Source organism: Sarcophilus harrisii, chromosome 1, assembly GCF_902635505.1.
Source record: "Sarcophilus harrisii chromosome 1, mSarHar1.11, whole genome shotgun sequence".
NCBI classification, from domain to species: Eukaryota; Metazoa; Chordata; class Mammalia; order Dasyuromorphia; family Dasyuridae; genus Sarcophilus; species Sarcophilus harrisii.
Window position 1 is genome coordinate 481,186,077 of NC_045426.1, and position 24,130 is coordinate 481,210,206.

At 34.7% G+C, this 24,130-nt stretch overlaps 1 protein-coding gene across 1 annotated transcript in view; it reads right to left on the minus strand.

Annotated features, from left to right (window-relative positions):
• Positions 1 to 11,400: 11,400 nt before the first annotated feature.
• DSG2 (desmoglein 2) overlaps positions 11,401 to 24,130 on the minus strand; it is a 41,027-nt gene continuing 28,297 nt past the window's right edge. Inside the window, exons 8-15 of the mRNA XM_031946483.1 lie at positions 23,848 to 24,033; positions 23,474 to 23,739; positions 21,996 to 22,138; positions 21,646 to 21,873; positions 19,713 to 19,940; positions 17,625 to 17,755; positions 16,931 to 17,287; positions 11,401 to 15,504 (exon numbers count right to left, since the gene is read on the minus strand). Coding sequence (XP_031802343.1) covers positions 14,503 to 15,504; positions 16,931 to 17,287; positions 17,625 to 17,755; positions 19,713 to 19,940; positions 21,646 to 21,873; positions 21,996 to 22,138; positions 23,474 to 23,739; positions 23,848 to 24,033 — 2,541 coding nt within the window. The 3' untranslated portion in view covers positions 11,401 to 14,502. The remainder of the gene's footprint in view (positions 15,505 to 16,930; positions 17,288 to 17,624; positions 17,756 to 19,712; positions 19,941 to 21,645; positions 21,874 to 21,995; positions 22,139 to 23,473; positions 23,740 to 23,847; positions 24,034 to 24,130) is intronic.

Sequence of the window (24,130 nt, forward strand, 5' to 3'; positions counted from 1 at the left end):
GGTCATTATCAATTATTCTTTGCCAAACTCCAAACATGGATTACACCATTTACCTCCTTTATTTTCACTCTCATGTTATTGAACTGGGGGAAATAATGAAACTGTTTTGCATGGGTCTACTATAAATTAATATACTTAATCTCAATTGAGCTTTCTTTATAGCAAGGTATACCTCCTCTTCATCCTAAATTGATTCTTTATCCTATTCATCATTTTGTTCTCTCTCAAAGTCTCTTACAACATCTCTCTCCTTATATTTTACTGAAAAAAAATTAGTGTGTTCATTAAGAGTTTCCTCTTCTCTCTTCATGATAGCCATCTCACTATTTCTTCTACTCAAGTTACTGAGGGCACATATATGGCAATGTGAATAGAATGCTAGGTCCAGAATCAGAAAGACTCCTCTTCTCAAGTTCAAAGCTGGTCTCAGACATTTATTAGCTACCGGCCCCAGGCAAATTACTTAACACTGTTTGTCTCAGTTTCCTCATCTGTAAAATGAGCTGAAGAAGGAAATGGCAAAACATTTTAGTGTCTTTACCAAGAAACTCTCAAATGGGATCATGAAGAGCTGGAATTGACTAAGTAACAATAAAAGTCATTGAGACAGTCCTACTTGCAAAAGCTAATGCCTCTATATTAACCTTTGATCTCATCTACTCCCAGCTTCTCCAGCAGATTGGTTACTTTATCATTCCCCTTCCCCAGCTAATGTTCAATCTCTTCTTATCTATTGGTTTCTTCCTTGCTATCACAAACATACCTGTGTCCCCATTCTAAAAACAAAACAAAAACACACAACTTACTAGATCAGTGGTTTCTAACTTTTTTTTGTTATGGATCTTTTTGACGGGGTCAATGAGCTGGAGAAGGAAATGGCAAAACATTTTAGTGTCTTTACCAAGAAACTCTCAAATAGGATCATGAAGAGTTGGACATGACTGAATAACAATAAAAGTCATTGAGACAGTCCTACTTGCAAAAGCTAATGCCTCTACATTAACCTTTGACTGGACTCTATGGCATTCCCTAATCTACTATTCTAGCAACTTTTTTTTAAAAAAGAAATGAGACTTTTTGCTTCTTTATGTGAAAAATTATCATATTTTGAAAGGCAATGAAGAATGCAATGTCAAAAAATGAAGCAGACAAAATTCAATTCAAAGGAAGAGGAAAAAAGCCCATTGGTACAAAATGCCTGCTGAATGTATAAAAATATAAAGTAAGCACCCCCACACATGAAGGGATTAGGGACAATAGAGGAGAGAGAACCTGGAAAAAGATATCACAAAAATTAACAATGTTAGCCTTGTTGCTTGCCATATTCCAGACATGGAAAGGGGCAGAACATTATTAAGTTGTCCCTGGGTCCCAGAAAGACCCAGCACTAGAGAGAACAATCAATAAATTGCACATATTTGGGAACATAGTATGTATCTGCTAAATTAATTGGAATGGATTGTTGATTTGGTCATAGTAAGAAAAACTGATGTTTTCATCTTCTTCTTCAACTAAAGTAATTGTGTGAAGGCCAGCTTAGAAAAATTAGGTCCAAATCCTAAACTTCTGACATTAAAATATAAAACTATTAGATTTCTAGTCCCATTCTCTCTCTTCCAACCATCTTGTTTCCAGTTTTCTAATCTATATTAGGGAATCCCCCAAACAGTGGAACATTTTATTTGGAGAGCAGTTCTCTGAGGTATGCATATTAATAGATCTTCTAAGGCCTTGGACTTGAAACTACAATTCTTCAACTCTACAGTTAAGGGCTGGGGGTGAAGGAGTGGAGATATTGCAGACGCTTTATAACTAACAGTTATTTATAGCTAGTTTCTGTCAGATGCTTTTTAGTTTTCTGAGCAATTTTGTCAAAAACGAGTCCTCATCCCAGTATTTGGGGTCTTTGGGTTTATCAAATACTAGACTACTTTGATTGAAAGTCTAGTAAATCTCATTGTTGTGACCATTTAGCAAGTTCCTTTTCCTATCTTCTTACTCCATCCCATCCTCAGAGAACTGGGATGCTGCTCACCTTTTCTTTTCTGTCTCCATTTCTTCCTGTGTTATTACCTCATCCTCTTGTGGATAGGAGCTCTCTGATTCCCAAGGTGACAATCTGATAAATTTACTGAGTTAATGGGAAAAAGCTAACAAACTTCCCTCTACTTCTTAGATAACACATATGAATTATAGCAAGGGCCTTCTTAAGTCAATAACTAAGTGTTATTTGGTTTTTCTATTACATTGACTTTCATCAATAAAATATTAGAAAATGTGTAAACCAATGTAAGGGAAAAGATCATTAGAATGAAGTAGAGAAACAGGGTTCAGATTCTTGTTCAACTAGTTATTGAGTGACAATAAGCAAACATTTCAATTTTCTATTCTAAAAATGACAAAATAAGATGACATGATCTATAAGTTCCCTTCCTGCTACTTTACTATTATAAATAACTGCTCTTTGGTTAAAATTGTATCTGTATACTTTTCTCAAAAAATATTTTTCAATTACATGTAAACAAATTTAACATTTCTTTTTAAAAATTTTGAGTTTCAAATTCTCTCCTTTCCTTTATCCTTTACTTCCTCAATGAGAAGGCAAGCAATTTGATATAGCTTATTATTTGTATGTGTTTTACATCTTTAGAAAATGTGGTTTTTATGATTCATAGGCATATAATATCAGCAAAAGAACATCAGTGTTCAAAAAGGTGAGCCTTTGTTTCAGGGAGAAGTGTGGGATTAATAAATACACCATTTATTTTCATAAAGGCAAAGCAACCTTCAGTTCCATTTTGGGTTCAACTTATTGTCCATTTGTAGTATCTGTCTAAGATACAGATATAGTGATGGATCAACTCATTTAGTTATCCATCCAACTGTATATGTCTTGACAATAGATAATTTTCATCAGCTTGATTTTTCCATCTTAATAGTAATATATTTTTTACAATGTTTTTGGGCTTGATACAAATCAATTAGTATCTCCTTCTTGACAATAGCATTTGAAGTATTTTCACCATGGTAGGTACTTTTTCTTCTGTTTAGTCTTGGATCTAGATATATTCCATGAGGTAGCTAATAATGGCCAAAGCATTAACCCTGGAATCAGAAAGACCTGAATTCAGATCTATTTGAGATACTTAATGTCAGAGTGACCAGAGGCTAATCATTTATACTCTCTCAGCCTCAATTTTTCATCTGCATAATGGGAATAATAGGAAAATCTTCACAAGGTGGTTGTGAAGGTGGTGTTATTAAAAACAAAACAAAAATAAAAACAAAGTGTTCTATGCTTTCTAGTTCATACATTGATATTAATATTCAAAGAAACATAAAACAAAATAACTTCTATTATTGCCTCTTTTAAGGAACTGAAAAGCCAGATGGATAGAGCACCAGGTTTGAAGTCAAGTAGACCTCAATTAAAATCTGCCCTCAGACCTTTATGAGTTGTATAATCACACCCTAACCTGTGTGCTTCATTTCCCCCCAAATACCCCCCACCTCACAAGGATGTTGTGAATATCAAATAAAATAATAATTGTAAAATGTGTCGCACAGTGCCCGGTATTATTATTTTTTATGACTTTACACATGCATGTGTAAAATTTGGGAAAATGCTTTTGAGATACATGTGGCTTTAAGGAATCCAGTGTTCTTTTACAATAAACAAACAACGATCCCACCTGAATTTTGTATTCTCTGCACTTTTTAAACAATTGCATGACCCTAATGATAGTCTACGACAGTCTACTAAAATGTTATTTGAACATTTGTTGTTGGATTATTTCAGCTGCTGAATAACTCTTGGTGACTCCATTCAGAGTTCTCTCGGCAAGGATACTGGAATGTTTTGTCATTTCCTCCTCCAGCTCATTTTACAGTTGAGGAAACTAAGGCAAGTAGGATTAAGTGACTTGACCAGGGTCAGAGAACTACTTATCTAAGCCCAGATCTGAACTCAGGAACATTATTCCCGAGTTCAGTTCCGACACGCTGCACTATGGCGCCACGTAGCGGTCATATTTGTACACAATAAATATTAAATGAATGAATATATTGGAAAAAGTCAAGATCTTCCCACTTTCTAAGTTTTCTCCCAACGTTCAGCGTTTTCACCAGCTATTGAGTGTCAGCTGACCTCATAAGTCAGACCCTTTCTTCGTTAATGGAGCTGGACAAGTTTTATTAGATTCTTGCAATGTAGGGCTTATTTCCTAGACAGTTATTTAGGATGAGAGACCCAGTGAGTGAGGAGGATAATTCGCTGAAGATGACCACATCTTGTGTATTTCTCTATGATGGTAATATTTGGTTGATTAGACATTTAATCTAATGGAAATTATGTCATTTGACCTTATTTTCTTGATTGTGATTTGAGTGCCATCTGGTGGTCATAAAGTAGATGATACTAAAGTAGAAGATACTAAAGGATGATGCTCATCCTGAGCATCTTGCTTGGATTTGCCTGTAAGGGTATGGCCGTATTTTATTCTCCATCATGGGGTCAGGGGCAGAGGAAGCATGAAAATGTTTTATATTCTCCATTCTCACTTATGCATCTTAGAGGTATCAAAGGAGGCGGATAATGTTAACTATGATTGCAAAACTGAACTTAGTCTATTTTGCTAGTTTTTTGCAGGTGCAGAGGCAGAGAGATGATGCATTTCCTGAGTGATCTCTCTTCTAGTATTTTTTTGCACATGACTCATTTGGTGATATTCTGTAGCCTATTTATATTTCTCATGCATCGCTCCACTTCCCCATTGGTCCACTTGTAATTTTAATTCTTCAGAGAATTTGATGTCTTATGAGTTTAAGTCACATAGCATCACCAGAATAATGGTGTCAAAAATATTTTTATATGCATATACATGTGTCCCAACCAGCAGTTTGAACAAAGTCTTAATGTGGGTACCAATCCTGGAATTAGAAGGATTAGGATTATCAGCCAAAAGTCTGGCTTTGTCCATTCACGTCTTTTAAGTTTATGACTAAGGATGGAAACACTGGGACTTTAATCAAAAGCTTAGTTTCACTCCTAAATGGTCCCAGTCAACAGCCTAAATTTGAAAGTGACCAGAGTCTTGGTCACTGGTTCTGACACGGATCTGTTTCTTGACCCTCTGCTTCCTTGTGATTTAAACATGAAGGAGGCACTTTAGTTCTTGGTAGACAGACATTTGCCACAAATTTCCTGCCACCAGCATTCCTAGTTCTTCAGGATTTAGAGAAAGTAAAAAAAGTCCTGGATTTAGGGTTAGAGCACTTAGATTCAAAACTGGCTCTGCTACTCATTCCCTATGGAACCTTGGGCAAATACTTTGAATTCAGGTTATCAGTTTTCTCATTTGTTAAAAAGGACATTTGGCCAGATGATCTCTGCATTCCCTTGAAGATCCAAATCCATAATACTATGACTGGCCTTAATACCACCCTACAGCATGGCAGAAATCTGAAAGAATCCAAACAACTAGCATTTTTGCTAGCCAATGTCTTTGTCCTAATTCCTTGATCATGGCGATTCAGAGTTGCTAAATCTCAGGGAAAAACTTCTTCCCCTGAAACCTCTTCCTATCCTTGTCTCCATCCAGCTCAGTCCTATTACTCCACACCATTTCTTTCCTCACCTGCCCTTCTGATTCATTGGGTTCTTTCTTTTCACCTTCTTTCCATATGCTTGTGCTTACGGAAATCTGACTTCATCCAGAAAATGTAATAGTCCTGGATGCCTTCTCCAGTATTGGTTGCTACTTCCTTAATGTCCCCTGACACACTGGGTCAGGAGGAGATGACATACTCCTTATTCCCAACTGCCATTTTCAAATCTGTCCTCTGCTTCTCCCCTTTGAGATTTGCTACATTTATTTATGCCATCTGTTCCAAATCTTTGTTGTCCTGATTTACTGACCTTCAAGATTCCTACTTCCCCTAGGTTTTATTACCTGGTTTATATTCATTCTTGCCACTCAATCTTTTCTTTCTTGTTTAGAGAATTTAAAAAAATTTAAATTTCTTTTCTCTTTTCCTCCTTATTTCTCCCCATCTTGAGAAAAATAGTAAATCAAAATCTTTGTGACAAATTTGCATAATTATGCAGAACAGATTTTTGCACCCTCTCACCCTGAAAGTTTCCTTTATCCCTGTGGCCTTCTTATCTTGGAACAATTCCTTATCCCTTCCACTCCCTCTACCACTGTTAAGTTCCTCTTAGAATCTCTTTTTTGAAAAAGGGCATAGGACTACCTACCATCTTTTATTTCTGCTTCTAACTCTATGGACTTTATTATCCTTCTCCTTCACAGATATCTATTTCTCTCTCTCTCTCTCTCTCTCTCTCTCTCTCTCTCTCTCTCTCTCTCTTGCTTTTCAGTTCCCTTTTATGGGTTTTCTTAATCTTCTTGAGGAGAAGTCTTTCTTTCCTTTAGCTTGTATTTGTATCCCCAGCTCTTCGCATAATACTTGGTATATAATAAGCACTTAATAAATTCTAATGGACTTAGGTTAACTTCCCCCAGCCCCTCCTGTCAAAGGTGGGTAGCATGTTCCATCATGGAATCATCATGGAGTCTCTGGAATCATGATTGGTCACTGAGGTGATTGAAGTTCTTGTATCTTTCAAAGTGTTTTTTTTTCAATGTTATTTCTGTTGCATAAATTATTCCCTGGCTCTATTCATTTACCTCTGCTTCATTTTATGCAAATATTCCCAGGTTTCTCTAAAACTCTCCTCTGTGTTTCTTATAGCACAGCAGTATTTCTCTACATTCATATACTATAATTTGCTCAGCTATTCTCCAGTTGATCGGCATTCCCTTAGTTTTCATCTCTTTACCACCACAAAAACATGTTATAGACATTTTTGTGCATATGGGAAATTGACCTCTTTCTTTGATCTATCTGAGGTATAGTTCTAATTGTAGTAGTTGGGGATTTCAATATGCCTGTTGAAATCTCCTCAAACACGCTGACCTCCCAATTCATCAATCTCGAATTCCATGATCTATACCTTCATTGTACCTTAGTTATTCACAAAGAAATTATTCACTGTTATTACCCATGTTTGTGATTTTGAATGCTAAAATTCTCTTTAATCACAATCTCCTATTTATCCGCTTCTTAAATCTGTTATTTATCTTTCCCATCAACAGAGATCTACAATGTCTGTTCTTTCCAGTTCTCCCAGTCCATTTTTTCTACTTCACTCTTATTTTCTTCTCTTAATATTTAGTGACTATCATATGAAAAGATGCTCCAAGTCATTATTAATCAGAGAAATGCAAATTAAGACAACTCTAAGATACCACTACACACCTGTCAGATTGGCTAAGATGACAGGAAAAAATAATGATGTGTTGGAGGGGATGCGGGAAAACTGGGACATTGATGCATTGTTGGTGGAGTTGTGAACGAATCCAACCATTTTGGAGAGTAGTTTGGAACTATGCTCAAAAAGTTATCAAACTGTGCATACCCTTTGATCCAGCAGTGTTACTACTGGGATTATATCCCAAAGAGATTATAAAGAAGGGAAAGGGACCTGTATGTGCACGAATGTTTGTGGCAGCCCTTTTTGTAGTGGCTAAAAACTGGAAACTGAATGGATGTCCATCAGTTGGAGAATGGTTGAATAAATTGTGGTATATGAAAATTATGGAATATTACTGTTCTGTAAGAAATGACCAACAGGATAATTTCAGAAAGGCCTGGAGAGACTTACATGAACTGATGCTGAGTGAAATGAGCAGGACCAGGAGATCATTATATACTTCAACAACAATACTATATGATGACCAGTTCTGATGGACCAGGCCATCCTCAGCAACGAGATCAACCAAATCATTTCTAATGGAGCAGTAATGAACTGAACTACCTATGCCCAGAAAAAGAGCTCTGGGAGATGACTAAAAACCATTACATTGAATTCCCAATCCCTATATTTATGCACACCTGCATTTTTGATTTCCTTCACAAGCTAATTGTACAATATTTCAGAGTCTGATTCTTTTTGTACAGCAAAATAACGTTTTGGTCATGTATACTTATTGTGTATCTAATTTATATTTTAATATATTTAACATCTACTGGTCATCCTGCAATCTAGGGGAGGGGGTGGGGGGGTAAGAGGTGAAAAATTGGAACAAGAGGTTTGGCAATTGTTAATGCTGTAAAGTTACCCATGTATATATCCTGTAAATAAAAGGCTATTAAATTAAAAAAAAATATTTAGTGACTATATAATTAATCAATTCAACTATATTTTATTCTTCACTATCAATTTCCTGGACTTTTTTCTTTCTAGTCTTATTGTATATTACTCCACACTATCCATTCCCATCCAAATGAGCCTTCTTACACACAACATTTTGCTCATGCTCAGAATATATTCTCTCCTGGGCCCAATCTCTCAGAATAGCTGACTTCCTTCAAGATTTGTCACTTGTACTTTCACAAAATCTTTTCTATACAGTCTCCTTTCTATCTCCAATAGGAGGTTGGTTTTATGGGATTGGAATCATTGTTTCATCTCACAGCTAACCATTAGTGAAATTATATGACTAAGGCTGCATTCTCAATTGTAATCCAAGGAATACTGTAAACATTTTCCTTTTTCTTCTTCTTGGAGTTACTTTTATTTTAATATTTAGTATTTTCCCCCAATTATATGTAAAGACAATGTTTAGCATTCATTTTTACAAGATTTTAAGTTCCAAATCTTTCTCACTTCTTTTCCTTTCTTGCAAGGCAGTTTTATGTATCATCTAAACACTTTTCTATTTAAGTCATAGTTATAAAAGAAGAAACAGAGCAAAAGTATGCTTTGATCTGCATTCAGATCCAGATAAAGTTCTTTATCTGGATGTAAATAGCATTTTCCTTTATGAGCTAAATCACTCATAGCTGATTACCACATAATATTGTTGATTCTGTGCACAATGTTCTCCTGGTTCTGCTCATTTCATTTTGCATCAGTTTGTACAACTGCTTACTCAAAAAGTTTTTATTCCCCATTAATATTCTATAACATTCATATACCACAACTTGTTCAACTATTTCCCAATTGTTGGGTATCCACTCATTTTACAATATTTTGATTCCCCAAAAGGAATATTATACTTTTTTATGATCTCCTTGGAAGACAAAGGTAGTAATGATATTGCTGGATCAAAAGACATACAGTTTGGTTGCCCTTTGGGCATAGTTCCACATTATTCTCCAGAATGGTTGAATCAGTTCACAGCTCTATTAATAGTGCATTAGTATCCCAATTTTCCCACATGCTCTCCAACATTCATCAGCTTTTGGTCATATTAGCCAATTTGACAGGTGTGAGGTGGGTACCTCAGTTTTTTTAATTTACACCTCTCTAATCAAAAATGATTTAGAGCACGCCTTCATATGACTATAGAACGCCTTGTTTTTGTTTTTTTTTTTCCATCTAAAAAGTGCCTGTTTGTATCCTTTGACCATTTATCAACTGGGAGTAGCTTATATTCTTCTGAATTTGACTCACTTCTCTATATCTTTGAGAAATAAGGCCTTTATCAAAGACACTTGCTGTAAAGATTGTTTCACAGCTTTCTGATTTTTCTTCTAATCTTGGCTTTGTGCAAAACCCTTTTTAATTTAATATAATCAAAATGATCTATTTTATATTTCATATGCTTCCTATCTCTTACTTGGTCATGAATAATTCCCTTCTCCATAAACCTGACAAGTAGGCTATTCTTTGTTCTTCTAATCTGCTTATGGTGTTATATCTAACTCATGTACCCATTTTGACCTTATTTTGGTCTATACCTAGCTTTTGCCCTATAGTTTCCTAGTTTTCTGAGGAGTTTTATATAGTTCCCTAGTTTCCCAGGAGTATAAAAATTAAAAAAAAATTACTGATAATAAATTATGTTTCTGATCCCCATATTCAGTTATGAGAGCTCATATAGTTTAAAAACTATAGCTTTAACACATCTTAAATTTGGGCTATGTAGTATATTTTTAGAGGGTAGAACTAATCTGTGATTTCATTGGTATTGGCAAGAAGTGTAGAACTTATCTGTGATTTCATTGGTATTAGCAAGTCTAGATGAAGTAACTCCCTCTATTGATAAAAATCTGCACCTTATCTGTATTTTATAGTTTTAAATAGTTGCCTTGGGCATTGAGAGATTAAATGACTTGTCTGGGGTTATGTCAGATGCAGGATTGAACCAAATCTTTACTATTCTTAGGTATCTATTTATTATCTCAGATTGCTTACTATCAAGAAAATTAAAAAAATAATTAAAAAAAAACTTTGTTACATGAAATCATCTAACCTTAGAAACCTTCTTGGTTTTGTCATAAAAAATATTCTTATGGTTCCAATCACTTCACTTTGTATCAATACATAGAGGTCTTCCCAGATTTCTCTCCAACTATTCATGTAATTATTTCTTACTGTGTAATATATTCCATTATATTGACAAATCATAATTTGGACAGCTGAATTCCACAAAAGGAGAACCTCTTCTGTCCATTTCCTATGCTACTGGGAAAAAAATCGCTACAATCTTATATGGATGAGTCTTCTTCTTCCTTGATTTCCCTGGGATAGAGGACAAAGGTTAAGCATAATGTAGAAACTTTAGGGGAATGGTTCCAAATTGCTTTTCAGGATGAGTGGACCAATGTGTAGTTCCCTCCCCAGTCCTCTTGTGTGTCTTTTTTGTTGTAGTCTTTGAAACATCTGAGGTTAAATAACATTCAATTATATACTTAAGAAGCTAGGAAATGTGCAATAAAGTTTTAATTTAAAAGATTTACTTCAAAATGGTTTAAAACATAAATATTTTGCTTTTTAGAAGGGACTTTTAATTATCTGGTAAGTTCTATTCATGTTAATGCACTGGTATAGCATGTAATATAAAAAATTTAAGATTCACTTAAAAATAAGTTTTTTGAGATAGATTTTAGTTATCTGTAAAGTTCTCTGCATTTTAATGCAATAGCATGGTATATGGTATATGGAGCAACAATGTCACATGTCAGTTGAAAGCATTGTTAAGAAGACCACATGAATGCAGCAACATATTAATAGCCTGACCTTCAATGATATCTTCTCTCTGCCTAATATTTTCCTCCAAAGCATTTCCTTATTTGTATAATGATTTCATTTATTTGGTGAGATTCCAACCTCTCCTGGCCAAGTTCAACAGGTTTCCCCAGTTTTACTACCTATACAAAGAGGGAATTTTAACTGTAAAATCTTGGAACAATGATCTTTCAAAGAAGGGTGCTAAATAGCAACCCAAATGGAACTAAAGCAGAAAAAGCCTAATTCACCTTTGTCTTTTATCTGGCACTTGCAATTCAAACATTCATTTAAAATATCACAGAGCAATGAAAAACATGGGAAAGGGACAATGCCATATTCTTTTTATTTAAAATTTTCATGACAATACCTAAAAAAGCAATTATGTGAAAGAACAATGTAAAAACTAACTAGCAATCCCTTCAGGAACAAAAAAAGATTATTTCAGTGTAAAACTAAATACATACAATATAAATTATTCAAACTTTTATAGTTTTAATATTTTGCCCTTTTAAGTCTCAAGTTCCACTTAAGCCAACTTCATTTTTTCTCCTATTTCCTTACATTTCAAATTTCACACACAATTTACTTCTGTTCTAGTTTTGGTAAAATTCCATTAAGGATGCTAATGTTTCACTGGGACATGGAAGTGTCCTATTATTCTCAAAGGCTTTACCAACAGAATGCAAACACTGGCTGAATCCATTCTAAGCTGGAAATGTTAGTTCAGGGCATGAAATCAGACCAAGTTTCATCCAAGGACCAACCTATGTAAGTCTGGTGAGGATACCAAAAATTGAATATTTTTGCCCACAGCAATTCACAGACTTGTCCACTAAGGCCTGGAAAAATTATAGTCCATGTCAGTGGACTTGAATGCTCACACAAATTAGAATTAGAATCCATGAGATATTAGGTAAAACAAAACTGGTAAAGCTACAAATGAGAGGAAAAACAATATATACTACCATAACATGTAAAGCACAGCATTAGAAGTCATAAAGATCTGTGTTTCAATCTTAGCTCTTACTATTTGTATAATCTTGGGCAAATCACATAACGAGGCCTCCATTTCCTCATCTGTTAACATGAAGAGGTTGGATTAGAAAACCTTCTTGTTCTAAAGTCCTATAATATGACATCACTTAAAAAAAAAAGAAGTAGGAAGGAATTTTGTGATATGATAGATTTTTTTTTTTTCATTTATAGGGAAAATTTCAATTAGGCATGGTAGGCAAATCATTCATACCCATTTTACTGCACAGGAGTGAGGTGGTAAATCAAAGCTAAAATAAATCAACTTTTATCTGTATAATAGGAGTGAGAAATGTTTAAAGTCTATTAAATTCTCTAGATGACAGGTATCAGGAAAATCACTTGGATTAAGTGAATAAGTATTAAAAAATATAATTGGGAATTTAAAAAGTTATTTTTTCCAGAAAAATACCTACAAAGTCCTATCACCACAAATTCTGTAAAGTTCTATTATAAATTACTGAAATATTTTCTGTGCAAGAAATATTTACATGTATGCATATCCTGTATTCTGAAATATATATTATCAATATAGTATTGACATTAAGTACACATATTAAGCACTTAATACATTTTTCTGGAATTAAATCAACTTAACTAAGTTTTCTTTGGCAAAGGAGTCTTCAAAAATTAAGAAAGAAAAAATTGAATTTTAACATCAAGCAAAGTAAAAAATATGACCTAATTAAGAACAAAGTAATTTTAAAAGGGGAAAGTGCAAATGTGTAACTTAAAGTTCCCAGCATGTAAGTATAAGTCAGATTCCTTCAAGTCAAAGCTTTAATTTCAGACAGAATCTCTCAAATTTCACTGGAATTTACCATTGGATTTGGAAGGCAAATTCTATATAGTATTGGCAGCATTTGAAGAAATCGGATCAGAGGAAGGGATTGTTTGTAGGAAAATAACTGTGATATAAGGTCTATTGGCTTAGCTATATTGGGTCTTAATTGTCTAATTTAAAAAAGAACTATTCTATATACTTGTTTTCATGCTATAGGAAAAGTAATTGAAATTAACTTAAAGAAAAATTGGCTAGGATTAAGCACTTGGGTTTTAAGTATATATTTTTAATGAAAAGGAGGAAAAGGAAAAGTGTGGTACCTTCTGTGAAAATAAAAATCAGTGTGGTCAGATAAAGCCCTCCAAATGAGTTCATCTCACAGATGGATTAGAATCTTTGGGTAAGTACAATGGCAGACTTGGGAGAACAAGATAAGCTTGAATTAGGAGTCTCTGGGGAAATTGGTTATTATAGAAAGCACAGTATAAGACACAAGGTCTCTAAAGAGTTTGTGGGGATAAGAAAAGGGGCATAAGGCAACAGAAGCTCATCCAACTTGGATAACTTCTTAACTCTATTTTCAACAATGTTCTCTAGCAGGTATTTTTCTCCTTGAAGTTGGGAGGGGGGAAGGAAGGAATGTATTATTTTATTTCACCTTTGTATCTCCAGGGCCTGCCCTGGTATCCAAAACACTTAATGAAAAAAGTGACAAACTTCTGGATTCAAATACCTTCTCCATTGATTGCTATCTGTGTAGATCATGACAATTCACTTAAGGTTTCCCTGGGCCAGCTTCTTGATTTGTAAAATAGATATATGTTTGTAGGAACTAAATGGACTGCAAATCTCCTTTCTCTAGATCAATATGTTAGGTATTTCATATTTGCTGAATCAGAGGTTATTCATAATTATTCATAATTAGTTATTCATACTTATTCATAATTTTTATTCATAATTAGTAGTTGATCAATCTCCCTCCAATTATTTTGTCTGTTGGTAGCCAGGTGGTTCAGAAAGATCCAAGTCTGGAATCAGGAAAACCTTAATTCAAATACAGCCTGAGGCACTTAATATTTGTGTGACCTGGGGAAAATTACTTAACCTGTTTGCCTCAGTGTACTCATCTGTAAAATGGGAATGAAAATAGTAGCATTTAACTCCCAGGATGATTGTGAAGAGCAAATGAGATTATACTTAGCACAGTGCCAGGTGCACAGTAAACACTATATAAATGTTATTTATGATAATAATATTATTACTGCCCCCAGCAGAACACAGAAGGTTCTTTTTTTTTTTCCTGTCTTTGTATCTCAGTACATAATACAATGCCTTGACACAGAAAAGGCACTTAATACATTCTTGCTGAATGGAATTGAAATGAATTATTAGGCCACTTAATTAATGTGATCATTTTCATGACCCTAGCAGATCATTTCTGTATACAGGCCCAAAAGTAGACTGCAGAGGCCGTCTGTCTGGGCCTTTGCTCACTGACTCAGTTATAAGTGACTGGAGACTTCTGTGAGCAGAAAGGGCTCACCCAGGGGTAAGGCACTTTGAAAAGATAAAATTGCTAGCTGCAGGTGGAGGGCTGATTACTGTTTTATGAATAAGACTGCTGGACAGTGCTATGTTTGGTAACTCTGCTGGAAGATATGGTTACACTAGAATTAGATGGAACAGATTCCTGAAAATCTAAATTTTGCAAGGGGGCTAGTGTTCCAGATCCAGAAACCACAGTCTTTGAGGCTTGCAGATTGGAGGCAGGAGTGAGCACTCTCTCTGTAACGGTCACATTCTGTCCTACTGCTAGACTGGGGATCGTCTGAATGGGCTGCAGGCTGGCACTCGGGGCCAGGAACCTTTCTCTCTCCCTCACAACAACATAATGGGAATCGGACAGATCCTGAGTGCTTCCTAGGCTATTAGACAGACCACCATTAGGTTGGATCATGTGTTCTTGGACCACTACACTGCCTTCACCAGCATGGTGCTGGACAAACTGTGTGTCCACCAAACTAGAAGCGGGAGCATAGACCCTCTCGGTGACCATAAGGCTCTGGGGCTGCTTGGAGCTGAGGATGAGAGTACTGGGGGGCAATGTGGAGCCAGTGCCATAGGACCTCTCTGTTATAACAATATTTCCAACAGGCAAGGGATCAGGGAGGGTTCTTGCCACCTTCAACCCCTGTCTGGAAGATAAGGTTCTTTCAGAGACTAATTCCTGAGTCAAGGTCTCTGAAATGGATTCATTTATTGGTTTGGGAGCTGAGAAGCTGATGCTAGAAGAGGAATGGGACTTTTCTGCCTGAAGGGTATTCTGCTCATAAACTGAATGTGAAACTGCATTCATGCTAGCTTCAGTGGGAAGTTCATATTTCAGGCCACTTTCGGTTTCTGTCTCTATTTTTTGACCTGTGCATATTTCTGCTAGTGTCTTGAACTTAATTCCCAAATCATCCAGGTAATGGTCATCCCATTCTGCTTCAATGAAGCTGCAGCACCCAATAGAATCACGAGGAGATTGAGTTTCTTCCTGAGAATAAACTAGGAGACAGTCTTTCCCTGTTTGAATTTCATCATTGTCGGCATAGGAAGCAGCTTTCTAAAAAGAAAATGAGAATCAAAACATACATAGTTTAGGAATAATGTCACTTTCAAGTAACTTGTATATGTGAGAAATTAGAATAAAGAAAAAAAAATTTAAGCAGGATCCCCAAATCTACAAAAACAAATGCTTCTCTCCTATTTTCTCTATTTAAAAAAAAATTATCAAACAAGAATACATGTAAAGGGCTTAAGCACACTGTTTGGCAAATAGTAGGTTTACTTTCTCCCCTCTTCTTTTCTAACTGTGAGCATTCCCTTACCAAACCATTACTCTTTGAGTAAAACAAAGAAGAGAATATTAAAAAGAAATCTGAGGAAGAAAAAGGAGAACTGGTATAATTTATAATGCTTTAGACATGGTAGGGCAGAATTAAATTTGTAAAAAGAACTAGAGAATCATCTCTTGGCCTCTTTTAATTATTTCTCATCTTCCTGATTCTTTCCCAAAGCTATAAACTCAACCAAACCTTAAGAGTGTCCTTATATTGCTTTATTTCTGACCGCCTTGTGACATTTTGCCTTATCTGTAAAATAATCTTTTTTGGCAACCATACAAATAATCTTTTTGGCATTTGAACAATGTGATCAGACCAATAGAGTTGCTCTCAAAAAAAGTGATACACGGCTGGTCTCTCTTAAGAACTTTGGAATTGATTGTGTGATGTGGAAGACACTGGCACAGGACCACCCAGCATGGCATACCCTCATCAGAGAAGATGCTGTATTTTATGAGCAAAGCAGAACTGAAGTAGCTCAAAAAAGAAATACAATATGAACAAAATTAGAGAATCTACCCCAAATGTTCCTATGGATTATTTGTGCTCAACCTGTAGTAGAGCATTACAAGTTTGTATTGGGCTGATCAGCTACACTTGGACACTCTTTAACTTGAATATAATACAGTGATGTCAATTTTCATCCTCTTTGAGAATGAAGGACAATAAATTCAACCAAAGCACTATGGACAACCAGATGTTGTTCTCAAGAACGTCAAACTCCTGAAAGCAGCATGTCCTCATCCCTGACCATAACTCTCAACTACCAAGAGGGAGGAGTATTTTGGAAAAGCCATAAAAAAAAATCCAACCAACAAAACTCTCCAAGAACCAAACCTCATCTACTTGTGGCATTAAAGCATCTTAATTAAAAAAGGAAAACTAGCAGTAATATTACCTACCCACCTTTTTATTCTCCTTAAATTTCTCATGAATATTTTCTAATATTTACATATTATGATGTTAATTGTAAAATCAGTTTCAATTCAGAGCAATATAACATAAAGGACTGGGACCTAATTTTGCTCATTATTACTAAATTTGCTTTAAAAATGAATTAATAAATGTCTATTTTTTTTTAAAAGCTTTGATTATTCTTAAAAATTTGCCACACTCCTATACAAATGATCCCAAACAGGTCCTTACCTCAATGAAGTAGCTTCTCATAAATTCTTCATTCAGTGCAGCTGTGTTTGTCCTGGATCCAATAGTCCCCATGGCTCCAGAAGCCCCCATCATTGTAGCACCACTCATGGCTGCAGCTGCTCCCACAGTTGTGACATCTCTCCTGGCTCCAGTCACCCCTCCAATTCTTTTAATTCCACCAGTCAGAAGGCTTCTGTGCTCTTCCCATCCTCCATCTACCATAGTCATAGTACGATGACCTGAGCTACTTTCTCTCCTAGTTGTTTCGCTGCTTATCAAGACTCCCGTTCTACTTCCTCCTCCAGCAGATGCTCCAGAATTTCCTGCAAGATCTGTTGTTATGAGAGATGTCACTACCTATGAAAACAAAAAATTACATTAGAGATTTAGGAGGAGTGGAAGATCTGTATGTGGTTTTTAGACTATGAGACTTATGAGAGATAGGCAGAAGTTACGGTGTCTAAAAGTAATAGATTACTTTCTTGCTGAGGAGCAGGGCTTAATTTGGACTGATTCTCTTTTTCTTCATTACGTACATGATACTGTCTCCTGGAGTCTTTGAGTACCAACCCAATGCAAGAATTATCTGTAATGGCTCTTTACAAGTCCAAAACATTGGGCTAATGCTCTGCAATATAACTGAAATTCAAAATAAAAATAATTTTTTAATTTTTATAGGATCTAATAGACATGCCTTATCTTCAGGTGGTGCTCCTTCATTGTTCCAAGGATGCAGCATTTCTACAGTACCAGGTATGGCTGTGAAGCCTTTGGCTCCTCCTCCTGCTCCCCCACAGTGGCAGAGAAGCAGTAACAAGGGTATAACTGCAGAGAAGGAAAAATTAAGTAGAGGATAAATTAGTTTCTACATGCTAATAATATTGTGCATTCAATTCAGGTGTAGAAATAAATTTATTATTCCTTCTGCCCTATAGCTAGATAGTATCTTGAGAGCAGGAAGGGAGGATATCTAGTTCAATCCCTTCATTTTACAGATGAGGAAATTGAGATCCATACAGGAAATGACATCCTTAAGGTCACACAGGTGGAAAGTGGTGCATTCAGTTCTAAATCCAAGTCTTTCAACTGAGCCAAACTGTCCCCATTTCTGACATTCTATCTCATGGATAAATTTTTCTTTTTCATCTTGTCCTTCCTCTAGTTCAGTTGTGAGCTCAAGCAAAGACTAGGAACTCTCAGAGATATCAAATAAACTGCTCTCTGGCTACAATAGAGCCTTTAACACTCCTGGGTATTGTCAATCAGATAATCAGATCAAAGAGTAATTGAGAAACAACTTAACAAAATAAATAAAAATACAATATAGCACAGATAATGTTAATAACTAGTTTTCTAAGTCAATGGCAGTTCATAAAGATTCTTATTGATATTACCACTTTTGGATGCATAATGAGAGTGTCTTAAAGGGTAAAAGTAGATAGTTTTAGTTCCATGGAGATTTTCTAAAACCACCATATCTTTTAAAGGAGTGGAGTGACATTTATTCTGGAACCATCATAGAATATTTCTGACTCTTTTCTATTTTCAAGATGATAAATCTTAACACGGGCAGCTAGTTGGCACAGCAGGGGACCTGGAATTAGGAAGATTCTTCTCCCTGAATTCAAATCTAGCTTCAGATACTGTGTGACTTAAACTAGCAATTCAACAGCTTTGCCTCAGTTTCTCCATTTGTAAAATGAGATGGGGGAAAAAAATACCTGGCAAATAATTCCGGTATATTTGCCAAGAAAACTTCAAATGAGGTTTCAAAGAATCAGATATGCTAAAAAACAACTGAATATCAAATTCCTCAACAAGACACTCCTATTTTCAATCTCTGGCTCAGAGTTCTTAACTTTTTGTGTCTTGGGAAACCCCTTTTGGTAGTCTAGTCAAACCTATATTCATTTTCTCAAAATAATTTTTAATGCATAAAATAAAAAATATAGGGCCAAAAGAAATCAGTAATCCTTAAATACTTTTATCAAAATAGATTAAAAAGCCACAGACCCCAGGTTAAGAATTTCTGTTCTAACTTAAAATATTTGAATATAATCAATTATTAATATCTAAATAATCAAACCAATTTTAAGGTTCACTGCTAAGTCTTAGTGCTTGCCAGGTAGATCTCTAATATGGGTAAACTTTTCTAAAAAAAAGAGTATTCAAAACATAAGAAATCTTCTGAATTTAAAGCAAACAATAACAAAGCAAGTTTCATTTGACTCTTATTATAATGTTTCATTAGAGAGTAAAATTTGTTGTAAGATATATCTTGTCTTCAACGCCATCCAAATTCAGAAGCACCAAAAGAATTTCACTATAAGGCATTTTCTTATTTTAGGCAGTTTCTGGTTATATCCATCTTTTTAAAGTTCTCAATGAAGAAAGAAAAATGACCTTCTATTTTACAGAGGCAGAAATCAATGTCTTAAGAATTACTGACTTGACTTAACTATATTCAAACAAATCTGAAGTTGTGACAAAGATAGAGATGGGTATTTCTGAATCCCTTAGTCCTAGATAGCTACCCTAGTATTGGCTGATTCATCATGTCTTTTGTTTTTTTTTCAAAAGGTAGAAACATATATTCTAACAACATCGGGTAGCTATCTTAATCAGTAAAAAGACTGGAATCAAAATTTGGTAATGTCTTAGTCTAACAGAATAAGTAGGCACTCAAGATGCTATCTGTTTGATCCAGTGTTCAAACTACTAGTTATCTGTCAAGTTCTTAAAATATGAGAAGTCAATAAAGAGAAGCTATTTTAATACTTACGTAACAACAGAAGAAGTGCAAAAATCATGAGCCCAATTGCTCCAGATCCCAGTCCTACATAACTATCCTCTAGTGGTAGAATGCAGCCACTACCACTCACACAGCTGCAAACTGTCAATGTAAGGATCTGCTTTTCAGGACAGTTTAATCCTTGATTATCACTCACTGACAGGTGGATTTCACTTCTTCCCACTTTTAATTCTTTTGGTATCAACCATGCACTTGTAGCTGAGGTGTACAAAGTAGAGAAAGGAGAAGAGAAAAGATAATGTTTAATAATGGACATTTTCCCCATTCATTAAAAATATTCTGTTCCATTCATAGATTTAATTTTTATTTCTTTTCTCCCTTAATAAGTTTTTACATGTAAATCATACAATATAGTACAGAAGGATCAAACTAGCATTGAAGACAAAAATGAGCTATTTGGGCAAAATGACAATTCCATTATTCTTTCTGCTTTCATGAAAGAAACTACTGGATTTGTCACAAACTGATACCCTGGTTACTTTTCCTACTCTATCATCTACTCTCTCATGATGCTCTTTCCATCATACTTTCCCTGATTACACAACTAGAAATTACTATTCTGTCTTCTGAACTCCTAAAGCATTATATTTCTCTCATGCTTTCAAGTGTACTTGGTACTGATACTTGACATCAAGAGAGATCTGGATTTAAATTGCACCTTTGACAGTTATTAGCCCTGGATTTTGGGCAAGCCATTTATTATTCTTCTGAGGTTCAGATTCTTAATCTGTGAGATAAGAAAAATAAAACTTGTAGCATGCATCTCTCACAAATTTGTTTTTCTTTTTTTGGGGGGAAGTAAACATCAACTGATATAAAACATGAAAATATCTTTGTAAACTTCACAGTTCTATTTAATTGTTGGTTATTACTTATTGAGTTTATGCTTTATCTCTATTAGACTTTTAAGTACCTACCACAAACTAAAAATTTATACATCTCTATGACTTTTATAGTACCTTGTATATATGATGCATGTATTTTACTATAATATAGATGTTATAATCACATTATTAACAAATATATTTAATAATCCATATTATTTTATAATACAATATATTTATAGAATTGTTTGTGATAATTACATAATAAATATGATTTATATTGAACAAACAACAACAGGTCATTATTAATATAGATGTTATCGTTATCATTAAAAAAATTGCCATGAGATTTTGCCATATGACATTTCCATCTTTACTTCATATTATTTCTATATGCTTGAGATGAATTTCAATGCAAGAGCTAGGGCAAATTGAGTTCCTCACCTGGCCTCTGATTACATTTAAGAAAAAGTGAACACTTTGATACCTTCCATCAAGCATTCCTAAAACTTTTTCAAGGTTTAGAAAGAGCAGGTGATTTTTGAGTTTTGATATCTACTCTGAGTTTTGATATCAACTGAGACACAGGTAACTCAACAGAAACTCTAAGAAGAGGCAATCATCAGGATGTGGGAACCCCTACTTCTTCCAACTTACTACTAACAATAGCTAGTATTTATATACCACTTATAGGTTTGCAAATTTTTGTATAAATATTTTCTCAGTTTATCCTCAAACAACCCTGGAAACAGACTTTCTTTAGCTACCCTTCCAACAACTAATTATGACTAACATTTATATAAATGCTTTTAAGGTTTGCAAAGCAATTTACAGAAATTATCTCATTTTATTCTCATAACAAGCCTGGGACATATGTGACTACTCTCTGCAGCTACAAAAGAGAAGCTATTCATTCATCTGAAAAACTATATCCAAATACATCTATGGAACTACTGAGTCTCATTTTAGTGTGCAGAATCTAATATTTAAGGAAATATAAAAAAAGATGAGTCTACTTTGCAGATGAAAAAGGAAACTGTAATTGTGAAAATGATATGGGGTTTCCTAATTATGCCTACCTTCTTGGTGTCCAAAGTACCAATTCTCTGCCATTCCAGGTGGTTGGTCAATGACAGCAAAACTGAAAGGAGAACTATATGGATAACCATCCAGATCCTTAGCAGTAACATTCACATAGTGTGTATCATCACAGATAGTTTGCACTGGATTTATGAGCTCTGGACAGTTATCATTAAAATCTTTCACCACAATTTCAATGGTACCAGTAGCTGTCTGTCTAGGAAAATCTGAAAAAAAAGTGCATTCGATAAAAATCTTGAAAGAAGTCCATGTTATTCGTTTTCTTTTCAATTAGGGATTATATGAGCAATACATATGGGCAGAATGATAAAACTATTTAAAACCTTACCTTTAGTTATAGCTAAGATTGTTGCAAAGTAAGTGCCATTAATGACATATTTAGATTCATAATCAGGAATTTTAGCAAGTCTGATTTCAGATGTGACTGAATCTATTGTGATCCAATTGTCGATATCTTCTCCTTTGGCATACCTGTTCAGACATTACAAATAAAAATGATTATGTTGTAAACAAGTTGACCATTTTTTTTTTATAGAAAATATGAAAAGCCAAATTTAAACGATGTCAGGAAAAAAACCTTTCTAATGATGATAGCTGTCCATAAATGGAATGGATTGTCTTCCTTTAAATTCCAGCTTCTTATCTCTTCTATAGGAAGTTTCTCCCAAGCCTCTTAATTTTAGTACCTTCACTCCATTTATTATTTCCAATTTATCTTGGGTATATACATACATACACACAAACACATAAACATGTATGTATCTGTTCATTGTTTCCTTGATTAGACTGTGAACTCCTTGAGATTAGGGACTGCTTTTTGTTGCTCTTTATATTTCCAGTGCTTAGCACAGAGTGTGGAACATAATAGGCACTTAATAAATATTTATTGATTGATTGAAGAAGGGATGGGCTCCCCTTCAGTGGAAGTTTTCAAGAATAGACTAGATGGCTACTAATTAGGTATGTGTCTATTTCTTTTAATTATGGATTGAACTGGATAAAGTTCCTTCTAACTCTCAAATTCTTTCACTTCCAATTCTAAGATTCCATTATTTATTTCTTGTGTTTCTTATGTAACACACACTTATACAAATATATACATTTTGCCATGGGAAGCAGTAAATGATTACAATTTCTTTTGGAATAAAAAGGAGACACAGTATCCAGAACTACCAAAGTTACAATCCCATTGTGTTGGTATGAACACATTGAGAGTATTTTAGGAAGATCACTGACAAAGTGTAATACAACCTAAGTGTGGCAACTAGATCAAGCATGCTATAAAAGGCAGATAGAAGGTACTTAGGACTACCTAAAAGCAGTTATGTTCTTTTTGGCTCTGGAGGACAGAGCTAGTTAGGTCAAATAAGTAGAAGCTGCAGAAGGTCAGATTTATGTTCACTATTGACAAAGACACCTTTACAATAGCACTGTTTGAAGTTAGAGTTTAGCACAGTACCTCGCACGTAGTACGCACTTAACAATTGTTTATTGATTGATTGAAGGTAAAATAGACTGCCTTGGGAGACAATGGAGTGTTTTTTCCCCCATACTTGCAGGTCTCTAAATCAAGATAAGTTGGGCTACTTTTACAGAATGTGAGAGAAACCATTCTTATGTATTAGAATCACTCTTTGAAGCTTCTTTCAACCCAGAAATTCCATAAAACTTTCAAAAAGAGGTTTGTTCTTTCTTTGGGGAATACAAAGAATAGGGCTTGGATACTGATGAGATCTTTGCATTCTATCATAATTTTAATAAAAGAAACAACATATAAAGAGAAAAAAAAGTTAACAAATATCTTACGTTACTTGGGCTATTTGTCCAGTATCCTCATCGTAGGCTTGATATTTTCCAATAATTTTACCTATTTCTGACCTTTCCATGTGTTCACTGGTTTGGATTACAATTTTTTGTTGTCTAAAATGAACACCCTCTATGACATTTTTCACTTTGATCTTGATAGGAATGGATTTTGCTTCAATCTTATTTCTAATTGATTTGTGAAATGGTGCTTTATTGGTGACAAGGATCTTCAAATCAAGAGTCTTCAGTACTTCATAATTCACTTCCTAAGAAACAAAAAAGTAAATGCCTTAAGCCCTGGACCTAATGAAAAAAGTCATTATTTCCATTAAAATTGTAATATTTTCAAATCTTTTAAAATTCAGAACACCTACCTTAATAAGAGTTACAATTCCTTCATTTGTTTGAACATCTGTCTCTACATGGAAATAACCCCCTTCATTTCCTGAAAGAAATGTAAAATTTGCCAGCCAATTATCTGAGCCTATTTCATCCAAGTCGGTTACTTTTATACGCATGACTTCCACATTTGCTTGATTTTCTTCAATTGATCCTTCGTACTGCAACAGATGGACACATTGCTTTGAGTTAATTATTCTTCATTTAGTTCAACAACATAAACTGATATTATTTTATTATAGTTAGACTGTATTAGTA